The sequence below is a fragment of the Dipodomys spectabilis genome, unplaced genomic scaffold, assembly GCF_019054845.1.
Source record: "Dipodomys spectabilis isolate Male_0828 unplaced genomic scaffold, ASM1905484v1 ptg000095l, whole genome shotgun sequence".
In the NCBI taxonomy this organism is placed as follows: domain Eukaryota; kingdom Metazoa; phylum Chordata; class Mammalia; order Rodentia; family Heteromyidae; genus Dipodomys; species Dipodomys spectabilis.
This window is the reverse complement of record NW_024870772.1, coordinates 242,504-256,425: the sequence shown is the minus strand read 5'-3', so window position 1 is coordinate 256,425 and position 13,922 is coordinate 242,504. Positions and strand designations below refer to the sequence as shown.

At 36.3% G+C, this 13,922-nt stretch overlaps 1 protein-coding gene and 1 non-coding gene across 3 annotated transcripts in view; one reads left to right on the top strand and one right to left on the bottom strand.

Annotated features, from left to right (window-relative positions):
- The window catches only part of Slain1 (SLAIN motif family member 1), a 42,253-nt gene that overhangs the window by 18,162 nt on the left and 10,169 nt on the right, over positions 1 to 13,922 (top strand). The window contains exons 4-6 of one of the 2 annotated variants that reach the window (XM_042685493.1): positions 7,010 to 7,159; positions 8,707 to 8,856; positions 10,923 to 11,264. In XM_042685493.1, the coding sequence (XP_042541427.1) occupies positions 7,010 to 7,159; positions 8,707 to 8,856; positions 10,923 to 11,264 (642 nt within the window). The remainder of the gene's footprint in view (positions 1 to 7,009; positions 7,160 to 8,706; positions 8,857 to 10,922; positions 11,265 to 13,922) is intronic. The other variant, XM_042685492.1, reaches the window with a different exon arrangement.
- LOC122112929 lies at positions 7,312 to 7,418 on the bottom strand. The gene has a single exon (XR_006148306.1). It is a non-coding gene; the product is annotated as a U6 spliceosomal RNA (small nuclear RNA).

Here is a 13,922-nt window from a genome sequence, read left to right as displayed (position 1 = left end):
TAGTGGTGTGAAGTACTGAGTACTTATTAGCTGCAGCCATAGTGCTAAGGGTAAGTACTGAGGATACAGAGGCAAACAAGACCAGCTTAGTGGCCAGGTGCTTGTGGTTCATGCCCATAATCCTAGCTACTCAGGAGGGTGAGATCTGAGAATCATGGTTCAAAGCCAGCCTGAGCAGGAAAGTCCCTAAAACTTTTCTCCAATAAACCACTGAGAAAACCAGAATTGGTGCTGTGGCTTAAGTGGTAGAGCGCTACCATTGAGCTGAAGAGCTGAGGGACAGCACCCAGGCCCAGAGTTCAAGCCCCATAACTCACACACACACACACACACACAAAGACCAGCTTAATGCCTCACTTTTGGAGTCTGTCCAATGCAAGGAACAGATGATAGTACCCATGCCTTTTGTTCTGTATTTTCCTCTGCCTCAAATCAGGGGTGTGATGCTAAGAGGAGACCTAACTAAGTTTGAGAGGTTTCCCATCTGGGTTTTGAAAGTTGGTGAGAGAACCAGCCCCATCACTGTGGGGTGATGGTAGAAGAGTTATCATAGACCATAGGAACAGAACAAAGGCCTTGCAATAGGAAGAGAAATCCAACATGAAAGAGACTAGCTGGGCATTGTGGTTGGGGTGTAATGGGAACTGAAGAGGGACAGATCCTTACCTGTAAGACTTTCTAGACAGGCACTCTAGTGTACTGTTTGAGCCATACCCCTAACCCTTTTTGCTTTTGTTATTTTTCTACTTGAGTCTCATATTTTCCCCTGTATGGCCTGGACGAAGAGCTTGAAATAGGGCCTCATGAATTTTTTGCTGCAACTGGCCTCAAACAATATCCTTTTTGAGCTTGGCCTTTGAGTAGCTAGAATGACAGTTGTGAACCACTGTACCCAGCAAAAGATCAAATGTTTAACTTGGCTCCAAATTCTGAGAAAACTTTTGGAAAGTGGAAAAGGTGGGTAAAGGGAAAGAGATTTCTGCTTTAGACCTTTAGCTTTATTTTGATGTTCATTGGGGAGCAGATATTTTACTGATGTCATGAATGGATTTGTTTGGGACCATAAAATAGTTTTCTCTTGATCAAAACACTAAATTTGTATATTAACTTTCTACTGCCTTTGAAGATGAAGAGGCCAGAGGCCCTCTGGAATATAAAGGAAATATATTGTGCTCCAAACTTGAAGAACATTTTAGCCCAAGAGACACTGGAAAGGAAGGATTGTTGGGAGTTTTGATCTCCTTGTTCTTCTATTGGGGAACTTCACAGAGCTTTCTGACAGTTGACTGGGTTTGGCTTTTCTACCAGAGTGAGAAGACTCTTGTAAGTGACCTTCTTTTTGGAATGAGCAGGACTCTCTTCCTTTCAGACAGGTGATTATTTAGCCAATTTTTTTCAGAGAATTAAACTCCATAGCACTTTATTTATGTAATGATTGCAGTTTAGAACTTGTAGGCTCTTCTGGCTGGTAGTTATGGCTTCCATTGTGGCTTTAGTCTGAACTGGAAACAGCTGACTAGTTTGCATAACAATGTCACATTGTTAGCCAGACTAGGTCACTCTTTGTTTTCCTGTTCAATTATTACTTTCATTAAAATCTCCTTACATATTCTGTGGCTATTTTCATTATCTTCAAATTTGATTTAAGCTGCAGTGAACAGGCCTAAGAGGAAAAGGGCTTCCACTAAATAGAATTTTTTCTTTTTGTTTATGGTACTGGGCTTTGAACTCAGGACCTCACACCAGCTGGCTAGGCACTCTGCCTCTGGAGCTATACCTCCAGTCATGCATATATACTTATATGTATTTATATATACTTATATATTTATTTGCATATATACACATGTATATGTGTATACACATACATGTTTGTATACACACACACACACACACACACACACACACACATTTAACTATCTCTACCTCCCAAGTAGCTAGGATGATAGCTAGTTACCACCACTCTTGGAAATACAAATATTAAACAGGAATTTTTTCTTTTCAGTACTGGGGATTGAACTCAGGACTTTGCACTTGCTAGCAAGTAGAGAAATTGTTACACATTCCTTTGAAGTGAAATTTCTATAAAGTTTGATATTTACCTCATTATGGAAGTCTGATGATCACTTGGAATTACAAGAGCATTCTGGTCTTGGGTAATACTGGATTCAATCTATGTGTGCTTTAGGCTAATGTCCTATCTTCAGTGTTAGTCAGTGATAATGAGAACAAAATGACAATCTACAGGAGCTCCCTTCTGATCCTCATTTCTCAGGTGTACTTTTACTATCCATGTTGTTAGAGAGATCTTCCAGAAATACAGTAGTCAGAAATGCCAGCGAGGATAAGCTATGAGTTAAGATCTGAAAAATAGAAAAGATCTAATTCTTTAATTGTGACACTTATCCAATGAAATTATAATAACTACTATGACCTAGGAAACACTTGACCTATTACATTTTAACATTAAATAAATGAAATAAATGGTATTAAGTAATAAGCCTTCCTAAACACAGTGAAATTTTGTAGCTGACATTGAGCAAGTGTTTATTAAATGTTACTTGTCGTATTAGTTTCACAACCTCTTAGTTCCTTTAAACCAAATAAATATATTTTAAGCTTAATTGTTGAAAGGACCTTTCTTGAGTAGATCAGGGTATTAGTGATTAAGTAATTGAACTTGTATTAGATGTTAATTAAGGGTGATATGAGAATCATGTTTTGTAGATGTCTACATTTTGAATATAACTAAAAGTTTAAATAACAAGTACTTACAGTGTCCTGGAATCATAAGCCCTTATACATACATATTACAGTTATTTCTTTTAAATTGAATTTGTCATTACAGGTTGGATAAATGTGAACTGTAAAAAAAGATTTAAATTATCTTTCTAGTAGGTTTTCTGTCTGTAATTTGAAGATTGAGAAACTTGGAATAACAACTATTTACCCTAGTAACTAAATGGTTCCTAACAGTACCCATTAGATCACTAACCCTTTCCTTGTATGGAGTTGACCATTACATTACAGTTCAATCCTCTTTATTTTGTGTGTGTCAGAGAAAGAGCATCGTGAGCATATGTTTACAAGTAGTGGTAGGACTTTCTAGACCCCATATGTTTGTCAAATCAGTCTTGGAGCACTATGGAGAAATTAATGCCACTCACGTTTAACCAGTAAAAAATAGTAGATCAGATAAGCAGCCGACCATATGTTACCACTCTAGGCTGCTTGTTCAGGCTGAATGGTGCTGACATATGGCGGCTTGCTTTACCTCAGCCAGGGCAGTTTAGAAGAGTGAAACAGTTCAATACCATCTTCATTTTGGTTTCAAAATTCGTCTTAAGATTTGTCCAGATATTTGACTATGTCTGTACACCAAGTATGTGTGTAGGCTGTAGGTGCTCATGGTATAATATAAAGTCCTGTAGCACATTTATACTGAAGAGAATTGTTTATGGAAAGGAAGGTTTTTCTGTCTTGGTAGTTTGTGGGCATAGATGAAAATGCTGTGGTCTGGATCAAGCTTCCTGTTAATGGGAGAATAAAAAGTATTTCAAGAGCCAATGTCCTTTTTACCTTCACTAATTTTTGGCCATGTTAGTATTCATGCAGACCATGCAATTGAATTCCTGTGTATGGTGTGAATTGAGGCCTGACAGCCTGTAGCATGAAGAAAGGAAAATGCAAAAGGATTGGAGAGCTGGTAACCTGGCCTTGCTTCCTTCTCCTTTCCAGAACTCTGGGTTACTGAACCTTACTATTTAAGAGTCAAGATAAGATTTGAACAAATTATCTACGTTGATAATAATAATAATGATGATGTAGCATCTATAGCTTACTTTCTTTGATGTGGTTCTTGAACAAACAAGTAAGAACTGTTGACCATCCTGTTCATACTGTTGAGTGTTCATGGTTCAGTGCTTTGTTTCCCTACATGTGGCTTACTGCATTTACTCTACCTGAGTGTTTTGCTTATGTTTAGTTGAGGACTTTGTCTTGTCTTACTGAGCTTGTCAGAGAAGTCTTCTAATTAATGTCTCAGTCATCCGTCCATCTGGGGAATTACTTATTCCATCATCTATAGGGCTGTATCATCATAAAATAACATCTCTAATTCTGTCTTTCTTCTTCTCAAAGTCAGGACATTAACTGTATCTTAAGGAATGTACTGTTACAAGCATATGAATTTTACCCACCTTCCCAGCTCCTTCCTCACATGTACCCTGAGCACTGGCCTAAACATTCGTCAGTCCTTGGCTCTACAGTGGTCTTTCCTGCCCCATACTTTCATATGTACTCTCTCTACCCGAAGTGGCATTTTGTCTCACAAGATAGATTGCTGATCTTTAGCCACTAGTTTTGAGGCCCTGATTACAGGAACTTGTGGGACTCTAGAGAACATGCAGTATGGGAGATCTTCATAGTGGTTTAGTTTAAAACTTCTGGGAAAGAAACCTTGGCAAGCAGGATGCATTTAATCAATGCATCAGAGTTGTTTGAGCCAACTCTGTGCTATTCTAAGGAATGGAATTAAATTTACATAACCCATGTCATCTCAATTTTTCTTATAGGCAGACCTTTTATTGTGGATAGAACTTTGGAATAGAAATATAGGAAAATTTCACTGTTATTTAGAAATTTTTGCCCACTTTCTCCTTTGGCAAACCTAATAAATTTACATGAAAATACAATGAAGGAGATAAAATATCCTCTATAAAAGTTCTTCAGGCCTTAGGTTATGGCTCAAAAGGTAGAACAGTGCCTTGCAAAGTTCAAGCCCTAGTTCATCTCCCTCCCCTTATTCCTTACAAAAAATGGTTTCTGTTAAATTTTTTACAACTCTCCTTACATGGAGAAGAATGTTCGACAAGAAACGTACTCATTCCCATACTGATGTAACTGTAACCTCTCTGTACAGCATCTTTACAGGAAAATAAAATTTAAAAAAAGAATAGGAGGATGTAATCCTTTCCGCTACTTTCCCTTCCCTTCCTCCACTGTACCCTGGGGCAGTAATAGAGAACCTTTGTTTTGTGGGCTTGCCTCTACAATAATTCTCCTCCCTCTTCTTAAAAGCCTCAGTGCTGAAGAACAATGTGGAACATTCTTTCTTGCAATAGACGTTAATTGTGTTCTTAGTTGGGATCTTGCTGTCACAGCCACAATAACTGTGTCATTGTGCGGGGAGGCTGGGTTACAGTAGAGGTTGTACAGAATAATGAATGCTGTTTACTCGTGATGTGTCGGTCCCCAGCATCTGTGGCCGAGAACACACAGTCACTGTAATTCGTCTGGCTAGTGATCAAACTGATATAAAATAACATCATCTGTAAGCAGGAGATACAGTCACAAAGAACTATTGACCTTTTTTTTTAAAGAGAATTTTTAATGAGACCCATCTAATAATCAAGATGAGAGCAGCTGTATTGTGTGTGCTGCATGTTAACCCCTGTTTTGGAGTGTATTTCAGGGTGAAGTTGACCTGTGTGGAGCTGAGAGAACAGGGAGCACACTTCTGTGCTCTGACCCAGAGCAGTAAGGCCTTCAGAAACACAGTAGACTACAGGTTGGATGTAAGGGACATACAGGGCTGTGTTAGTTGAGAACCACGTTTCAGGAAATACCGGCCATGGAACTTGTGCATTTTGAGTGTTACAGTAAATAGTTTCCCTTCTTACTTCTTCACTTACATAGGAAAAGACTACACATACACACACACACACACAATTGTTGGAATGTAGTGGGACTTATTTAAGAATTCTTGCTGAAGTAAGAGGAAACACTGATCTTAAGTAATACTGATGGGAGTTTTCAAGAATCCTAGTTTGGAGGTGATTGTTCTTCAACAGCTCATTCGCATTTCTCATTAGAAGGGGTTTGGGAAGTGCATTTCAAATCCTCCTTTCTTCATGTTTTGTCAAATTTCCAGTAAATATAAACTAATGTATTGCTGTATTACTGTAACCCATTTTTTTCTTTTTTCTTTTGGTCTCTTAGTGTCCTAGTTAATATGTATGTAACATAACTTTTTAGGAAATGTACAGTTTGTTTGCCGAATTGAGTTCTATGAAGAACCAGCAGATGATGTTTGGTGTAATTAACTAAAAAAATTTTTTTTAATGATTTTGGAGGTCTTTTTCATGATCCTACCACTTAGAGTTAATAGTAGTTTTGTGTAGGGGAAATAAACCAATTAAGATAAGTAAGGTAATGTGAGAATTAGATCATCTTAGTCATTGTGAGTACAGTTTCTTAATGTTACTTTAAAATCATTGATATCAAAATGGTATTAAGATATTAATGTATGTAATCTAACTTAAGTTACATGTAACAGTATATATGCTTTTCAGAAAACTTGTATTTTTGAAAAAATTTTGGCTTGAAAACAAATGTATTTAAAAAAAGAGATGACCAATAGTTTATAACTGTTATTATATTGTAGTGTAGAAATCTCTTCCCCAATTTGTAGACTATTTTTCCCTAAAAACTGTTTTAGACTCAAGGCCATTTAAACAAAATAATCATTTTAAGTGTCTTCTGATATTAAATACAGTGAAAATAGACTGAAAACATTTAGGAATGTGAACATTAGGAATGTGAAAACATTCTCCATAATTTCTAAAGACTATAAGGCTTTTAAAAAAAAGTTTAATATTATTCTTTTTTATATTAATTAAAAACATACCTTTATTCAGAAGTAGAAAACATTTCTAATGTAGACACTGAAAACAAAGTTCTATTTTCATGCAGGCCTACTGGCTTTCAAAGTGAGATTGATTTGATTTTTCTTAGTTGATGTGTACATTGGTGCTCACTCACAAGTTGACTATTTTTATACATTTTTCCTTAGATAAATAGAAATCAGTTAAGATATTCTTATGAAAAGTACTTTTGGTTATCTCTCCCCTTCCCCCACTTAAAAAATTTTAGTTTCTTCCTTTTCCCTTTCTGACAAAGCAACATCTGCTTCTGCATATCTAACTACTGCTGTTTTCTGCTTCTGTGACAGCTAGCCGATGGCGGAGTCTCTTCTCTTCAACTGCCTCCCTGGCTTTCCCTTATAGTCCTGTTGCAAGACTCAGCCCTTATAGCAATGGCATTAATACTCCCAGCTTCTCTAAAACCTCAAATAAAGCAATACTAACACCTGAAAAAACAGGTAATATTTCAATGTCTTGACCAGTTGCTTGCTTTGCAATTCAATCACTAAATACAACTCTGACATCCATCCTTCACTAGAAAGCTTGAGGGTAATCTTATTATAATGGAGAGTTTTTTGTTGCACACTTAGTTTTTTTTTTTTTTTTTTTTAAAAATATGGAACGCTTCACGAATTTGCGTGTCATCCTTGCGCAGGGGCCATGCTAATCTTCTCTGTATCGTTCCAATTTTAGTATATGTGTTGCCGAAGCGAACACACACACTTAGTTTTGATACAAAAAGGATGTGTATTCTCCTACCACTGAATTGCTTGCTCTCTGATGTGTGTGGTAGTCTGTCTGTCTTCCCTTTGGCAAATGCACACCAACGTAGTTGCATGTTTTCAAATGCCTTAAGTGCTTGCATGACTAAATGTCAAATATAATTAGACAAGTTTTTTTTAAATGTTCGAGATCATAAGCCTTTATGTTTTTATGTAATTATTTTTTTTTCTGGTAGATTTTTTTGAAAGTTAGGGCTCTGTAGAAAGAATAGATATAGTAGGTTTTTTATTTTTTATAAGCTAAGGGTCTCACCATTTCTTTATGTGTCTCAGCACTGGTATCATTCCATTCCTATAATTTTCTTCCACTTGAGTATTTTGTTATTTATTCTCTAATCTAAAGCCATTGCTGCTTTATATTCACTTTCATTGATTATGAGGGTGTTGTATGTATTTTTGTGTATTATATGCCTAGTGTGTGATATTATCCATTTATGGCACTCCTATGTCTACTCATTAAAGAGTAGACCACATTAAATTTAAGGTTTAAAACGTATAACCAGGGCTGGGAAGGTGGCTCAGTAGTAGAGTGCTTGCCTTGCAAGCATGAGGCCCTGGGTTCGATTCCTCAGCACCACATAAGCAGAAAAAGCCAGAAGTGGTGCTGAAGTTTAAGTGGTAGAGTACTAGCCTTGAGCTGAAGAGCTGAGGGACAGCTCCCAGGCCCAGAGTTCAGGCCCCACGACTGACCAAAAAAACAAACATTTAACTAAAGAAAAGTATGCCTCATTACTAAATAAAAATGTACACAAATGTACTTTCATGCCTTACCATTTATGTAGTTATCATTACAATATCATAATAGTTATTAGTGTTTTTTTTTTAGTGATATAAAACACCTAACTGATCTGGGCATGTGGCTGAGTGGTAGAGTGCTTGTCCAGCATGCTTGAGGTCCTAGCTTTAATCTCAACATCATAAGGAAAAAAAAAAGAAAATTCACATAAATATCCTTTAAACATTAAAAAATTAACTGTCTTAAACAAAATTTAGGGAGAGGGTAAATTCTGGAAATTTAAGAAAACAGTAAATAAATTTTTGTACATATGAGTTATGAACACGTGAAGGTATGCTTATTGTCTGACTTTAAGTGATGGTATATGTTGATAATTATTTTCTGAAGTTCTGTAAATAAGTAAAAGGTATTGCCCCTTCTTTTTGAGCTGTAGAACATCTACCCATTCTTTAAACTAAATGAGATGCATATTTCCATTGTGTTTTAGGTTACACTTCCCGAGGCTCCCCTCTCAGTCCCCAGTCCTCCATTGACAGTGAGCTGAGTACTTCAGAACTGGAGGATGACTCTATCTCCATGGGATATAAATTACAGGACCTCACCGATGTTCAGATCATGGCTCGTCTGCAAGAAGAAAGTACGTTCTTTTTTTAACTATGAAAGCGCGGTTTCCAAGTGATCCAGATGTGATAAAGGAGGCTCAAGCACATGTCCCCACACAATGGGCAAATACTTTGATTATTTCTCTTGTTTTATTTAGTAGAACTGGATGAAGATGAGTTATATGTCTGTCATGTGCTTAAGAACATAAGATATTAGGTGCACTCATAACACATGTGTGTTCTTTGGATACCATGTGTACTCTGGAGTATTTACCCAGGAATAGCAGATATTTTTGTTGACATAAAATCCTGTACCTGGATGTTTTAACAGCTTTGTTTGTAATGGTCCTAAACTGAGATTAGTTTAGGTGTCCTTCAGAATGAGAATGGTTAAATAAATTGTGGTATACAGTGAGGTACTACCCAGCAATAAAAAGAAACCAACTATTGATATAGTATCTTAGATGGCGCTCCAGTGAATCATACTGAGAGTGAAGTAAAGAAGATTCCAAGTGATTGAATGTTGTATAATTCCACTCATATAACACTTGGAAATGAGAAAACTTGATAAGTGGAAGACAGATTAGTGGTTGGGAATTAGGGGTCTGAGAAAGGAGAGGGAAGTGGCAATACAAGCAACACAAGGGATTCTTTTTTTGTGGTGTAACTGATATTTTCACTGTTGAGGGATCTGCAAATCTGTTAGTCATGAAATTTTAGTACATGAGTAAACTGGGAAAATCTGAATAGAAAAGCAGATTATGTTTAGTGGTAACACCCTGGATATTATACTAGTCAGTAATTTTGCAAATTATTGAGGGGGGGAAGGGATGAAGCGCATATTGATATTTTCTAGCACTGAATGTGAGTTGTTTTAAGGAAAACGCAATTAAAATGTATTGATCTACATGTGGTGGTGAATATTTGTATTCCTAGCATATAAGAGGCAAGGACAGGAGGATTGAAAGTTTGATGAGATGAGACTAGTCTACAGAGAGTAGTCTATTACAGAGTAAGACAGTCTTTCAAAATCAAAATTAAAAGAAGACCAAAAATGCATTGATGCACCTGCAGATAAATAGTTGTTGAAGAGTAGAAAATGGGAAATGGGCAGTCATTCACTGGTTCTGCGATATAGTTACAAGTAATCTAGGTTTGTACTACATATCAGATATTATGTTACAGGAAGATGTAGATCACAAAACTGAGCCAAGCTTATTTTAGGGTTTTCTTTTCAGGCAAACTTACATAGAAATAGTCAGTTGTCCTTTAAGCATACCAGGTTCTCAATTTTTGAATTATCAAAGCTACTGTGATACATGGTAATACTTATACAGGATTTAATAAGGTATACTTTGAGGTAGAAGGTTATTATTTTTGCTTTACTATTATCAATAAATTTAAGTGCTTGTTCTAAAAATATATGGCTAAAAGGTTGTATGTCAGTTTTAGAGTTAAGTAGGCTCAAATAGACTACTTCTAGAAGAAAAGTTGTATGGGCAATCACTCAAGTAATGAAAAATTTGTAGTTCTGACTATTTATGGAGGGTTGCCATCTAGGATGGCCTAAAATATTAAAGCATCAGAACATTTTGAAACATAATATTAACAAAAATAAGAGTGAAAGAGTTATCTTGCTAGAAAGTATTTCTATTTCATATTTTAAACTTTCCTTCTGACTTTGAAAGTGTAGAGAGCAGACTGTCTTCTTACTTGGGTAGAAATTTGATTCATTCTCCTAATTCAGAGAAAATGAGTAATGATGGGTACTTCTTCCTAATCTCTGTTTTTAAAAATACCTCCAGATTTGAAAAGGGTTGATTTTGGAATATTCGTAGGTGTTGTTTGATGGTGCTGTGGCAGGTACATTCAATCTTCATTGGAATGCAGGAAGTGTTTTTACAACATTGAATTCTCTAGTATTAGTTATCTTTTCAGGCAATAAATGTATTCATTTTGGAGGATGGGTTTAATAAACTAAAAACCAAGATCTAGGAGTCCTACTTGAAAAATTTATTGGCGTACATGTTTATCAGCTACTTGATGAACTATAATTCAGTATTACCTAGATCAACTTATAACACTATTTGTTGTTCTGTAGGTCTCAGGCAAGATTATGCTTCTACTTCAGCATCTGTCTCGAGACATAGTTCCAGTGTATCACTGAGTTCAGGAAAGAAAGGCACGTGTAGTGATCAAGAGTACGATCGATACAGTCTGGAGGATGAGGAAGAATTTGATCATTTGCCACCACCCCAGCCTCGTCTTCCAAGGTGTTCACCTTTCCAAAGAGGAATTCCCCACTCACAGACTTTCTCCAGCATTCGGGATTGTAGGAGGAACCCCAGTACTCAGTATTTTCCTTCAAACAATTACCAGCAACAACAGTATTATTCACCTCAGCCCCAGACTCCAGATCAGCAACCAAATAGGACCAATGGAGGTAGGTTGTGTTTTACAATCAATTAAAAAAAATTGCTGTTTCTCAAATTTATTAAGCTCATCTTCAGGACCTTAGCAGTGTTTGGTCTTATAAATTTATATCTGAAATTAACCATGTTTCAGTTACATATCCTGAAATTATTTATTTATTTTTATTCTTTTGGTCTGTTGTGGGGCTTGAACTCTGGGCTTGAGCACTATCCCTGCTGCTCTTCAGCTCAAGGCGAGTGCTCTACTGCTTGAGCCACAGCACCACTTCCGGTTTTCTAGTGGTTAATTGGACATAAGAGTCTCATGGACTTTCCTGCCTGGGCTGGCTTTGAATCGTGATCCTCAGATCTCAGCCTCCTGAGTACAGGCATGAGCCACCGGCGCCCAGAATTATTATAACATAACTTCAAGAAGAATGCCAAGATGTAACTAGCTCAGAAGGAGTTATAGGTATGAAACATCTTTGGGTTGTTGCTAGTTTTACTATAGTATGGGGAAGGGTAGTAACGGGTTGTAAGCCAAAGGTATGAGTTGTATCTATCTTTACCTTTCATAAAACCACCAACCTTTTACTGCCTTTTCCTGGCTCACAGTGATGATCGATATGACAATGATGCCTTAGAAAGGATGCTGCTGTCACACATCCAGATTTAGGGAGAGTTTGGGTTGTTTTTCTGACTTCCTAACACCTAGAATTCAGATCTCTGTGGCAGAGGTTTATGGAAACTCTTACTTGCTTTGATAACAGGGAATTTATCTGTGCCAAAGGCACCCTAGTAGAGTGGATTATTTATCATTCTCTTTCTTTTTTTATATCTTTATCATTTATTTTTCTCCAAAATCTATATAGTGAACAATTGTATAATATTCTAAAGCTGTTACAGTTTTATACCCTCAAAGAAAATATCCCATAAACTAGAAGAGCAGCAAACAGCTTAAAAGTTTTTGTATTTAATTATAGCCTTCAATTATTATACCATACTGTTTCTTGAAGTTAGGCCTAGAAGTGCTCAAATGATATTTAAAAATATAGCCAAATGAAATACAAATTTTAGTAGCGATTAACTTTTTACCATGTTTTTTAGCTTTTTTCTTCATCTGTACTTTTATTCTCATGAGCTGAAAGTTTATTTGAAAGTATTTATAATATGAATAATTGCAAATTTGCAAATTGCAAATTTGAAAGCCTGCCAGATAGGGATTCTGACCTTTAGCTTATTAATGACAGTGCTGCATTACTGGGTGCTATTACTACCATGCTAGAATCGAGAATTGGGCTCTGGAGTTGTTTTCAGTCACCTGCTTTAAAACACCAAAGTCTCGCCATCCGGCAGGTGCTAGCTCTGCATCTTGATTAGTATTGTCAGTGGGATTACTTTCTTCTATGCTCTTGTTTGTGGCACCTTAGAAAATTGATACCTGCTTTCATTAAATACTGTTTTGAAAAGGATTAAGTTTCCTTAAACCTGTGCTGTGATACACTTCACATGGACATAGAGAACTACTGCCATGCAGGGTCTGTTTGTGGGATTTTATTTTTCTTAGATGATCTGCTTTTTCCTTACAAATACAAAGGCAGATTTTTGGTTTTGACTAGCATAATACAAATGGCTCTGAGGTGCAGTAGACCCTGATTTCTAGTCTTTCTTGCCACTTGACCCTCTCATGTTGTAGTTTTACAAGTTTCATTAGCTTTAAGATGTGAAGAAGATAATACCTATCTCTTAGAAAACTGTAATTTTACACCACTCATCTGCTGTGTATTCTCCCAGCCTAAGTATGTTATAAGGAATAAATTAAACAATGAATGTTTCATTGCATGGGTAAGTGTTCTGAATAAAATTTGTCTTCCACTCCATCCACCCTTTAATTTTTTTAAACATGTGGCTCATATATATGAGCTGTCATTTGTTAGAATATTATTTGAGTATTATTTGTACAAAATTGAGAAATAAGAATTATAACTTCGAAATTAATCTATCAAACATTTTCTAAATTGCCTCAGTGATATAAATAGGAGAAAATAATGAATAACTCTTCCATCTATCTAAAAATACTCAAAAGTAATACAGAAATACATATGTGTATCTACTTCTTCTGTAGCTCCTATACTTGTTAGCTTCAAAAGAAACAGCTCTTAACAAGTTCTTGGTGTACTTAGGGGAACCATACCATTAAAAATAGTTTGCCAAATAGTAAACAATTTGTCAGCTGTTAGGAATAACTAAATCTTGCCGATTCTTGACCAAACTTCCTGCATCTTTTCAAACATAGCAGTGGTGTTATGTGGTCACTAGCAGTTAAAGTATCTTCTGCATGAATTCTGTTGTGACTGTGATTGGCAGAGCAAGTAGTTTGATGGATAACTAAATCTCATTTTTGGTTTCTGAAGATTCCCCCGTCTGCTCTATGGAGTGTTGAGATTTGCTGCCTTTTGTTCATGAGCACATTCAATTGAGTTCTGTACTTGGTGTGTACTTTGAGCTTTCTGTTGCATCTCAGTGCTTGAAGATGAAATTACTATCTTAGGAAAATAGAACTAGGACATTGCTTCTCATTCCTTGAACTTTAAAGTGGGTGTGATTATTACTGATTCCATATTGTTTGACAAAGAAGGGAACATAAAATCCAGTTGGTCTGCCACAACTTGAATATCACAGCTTAGTTC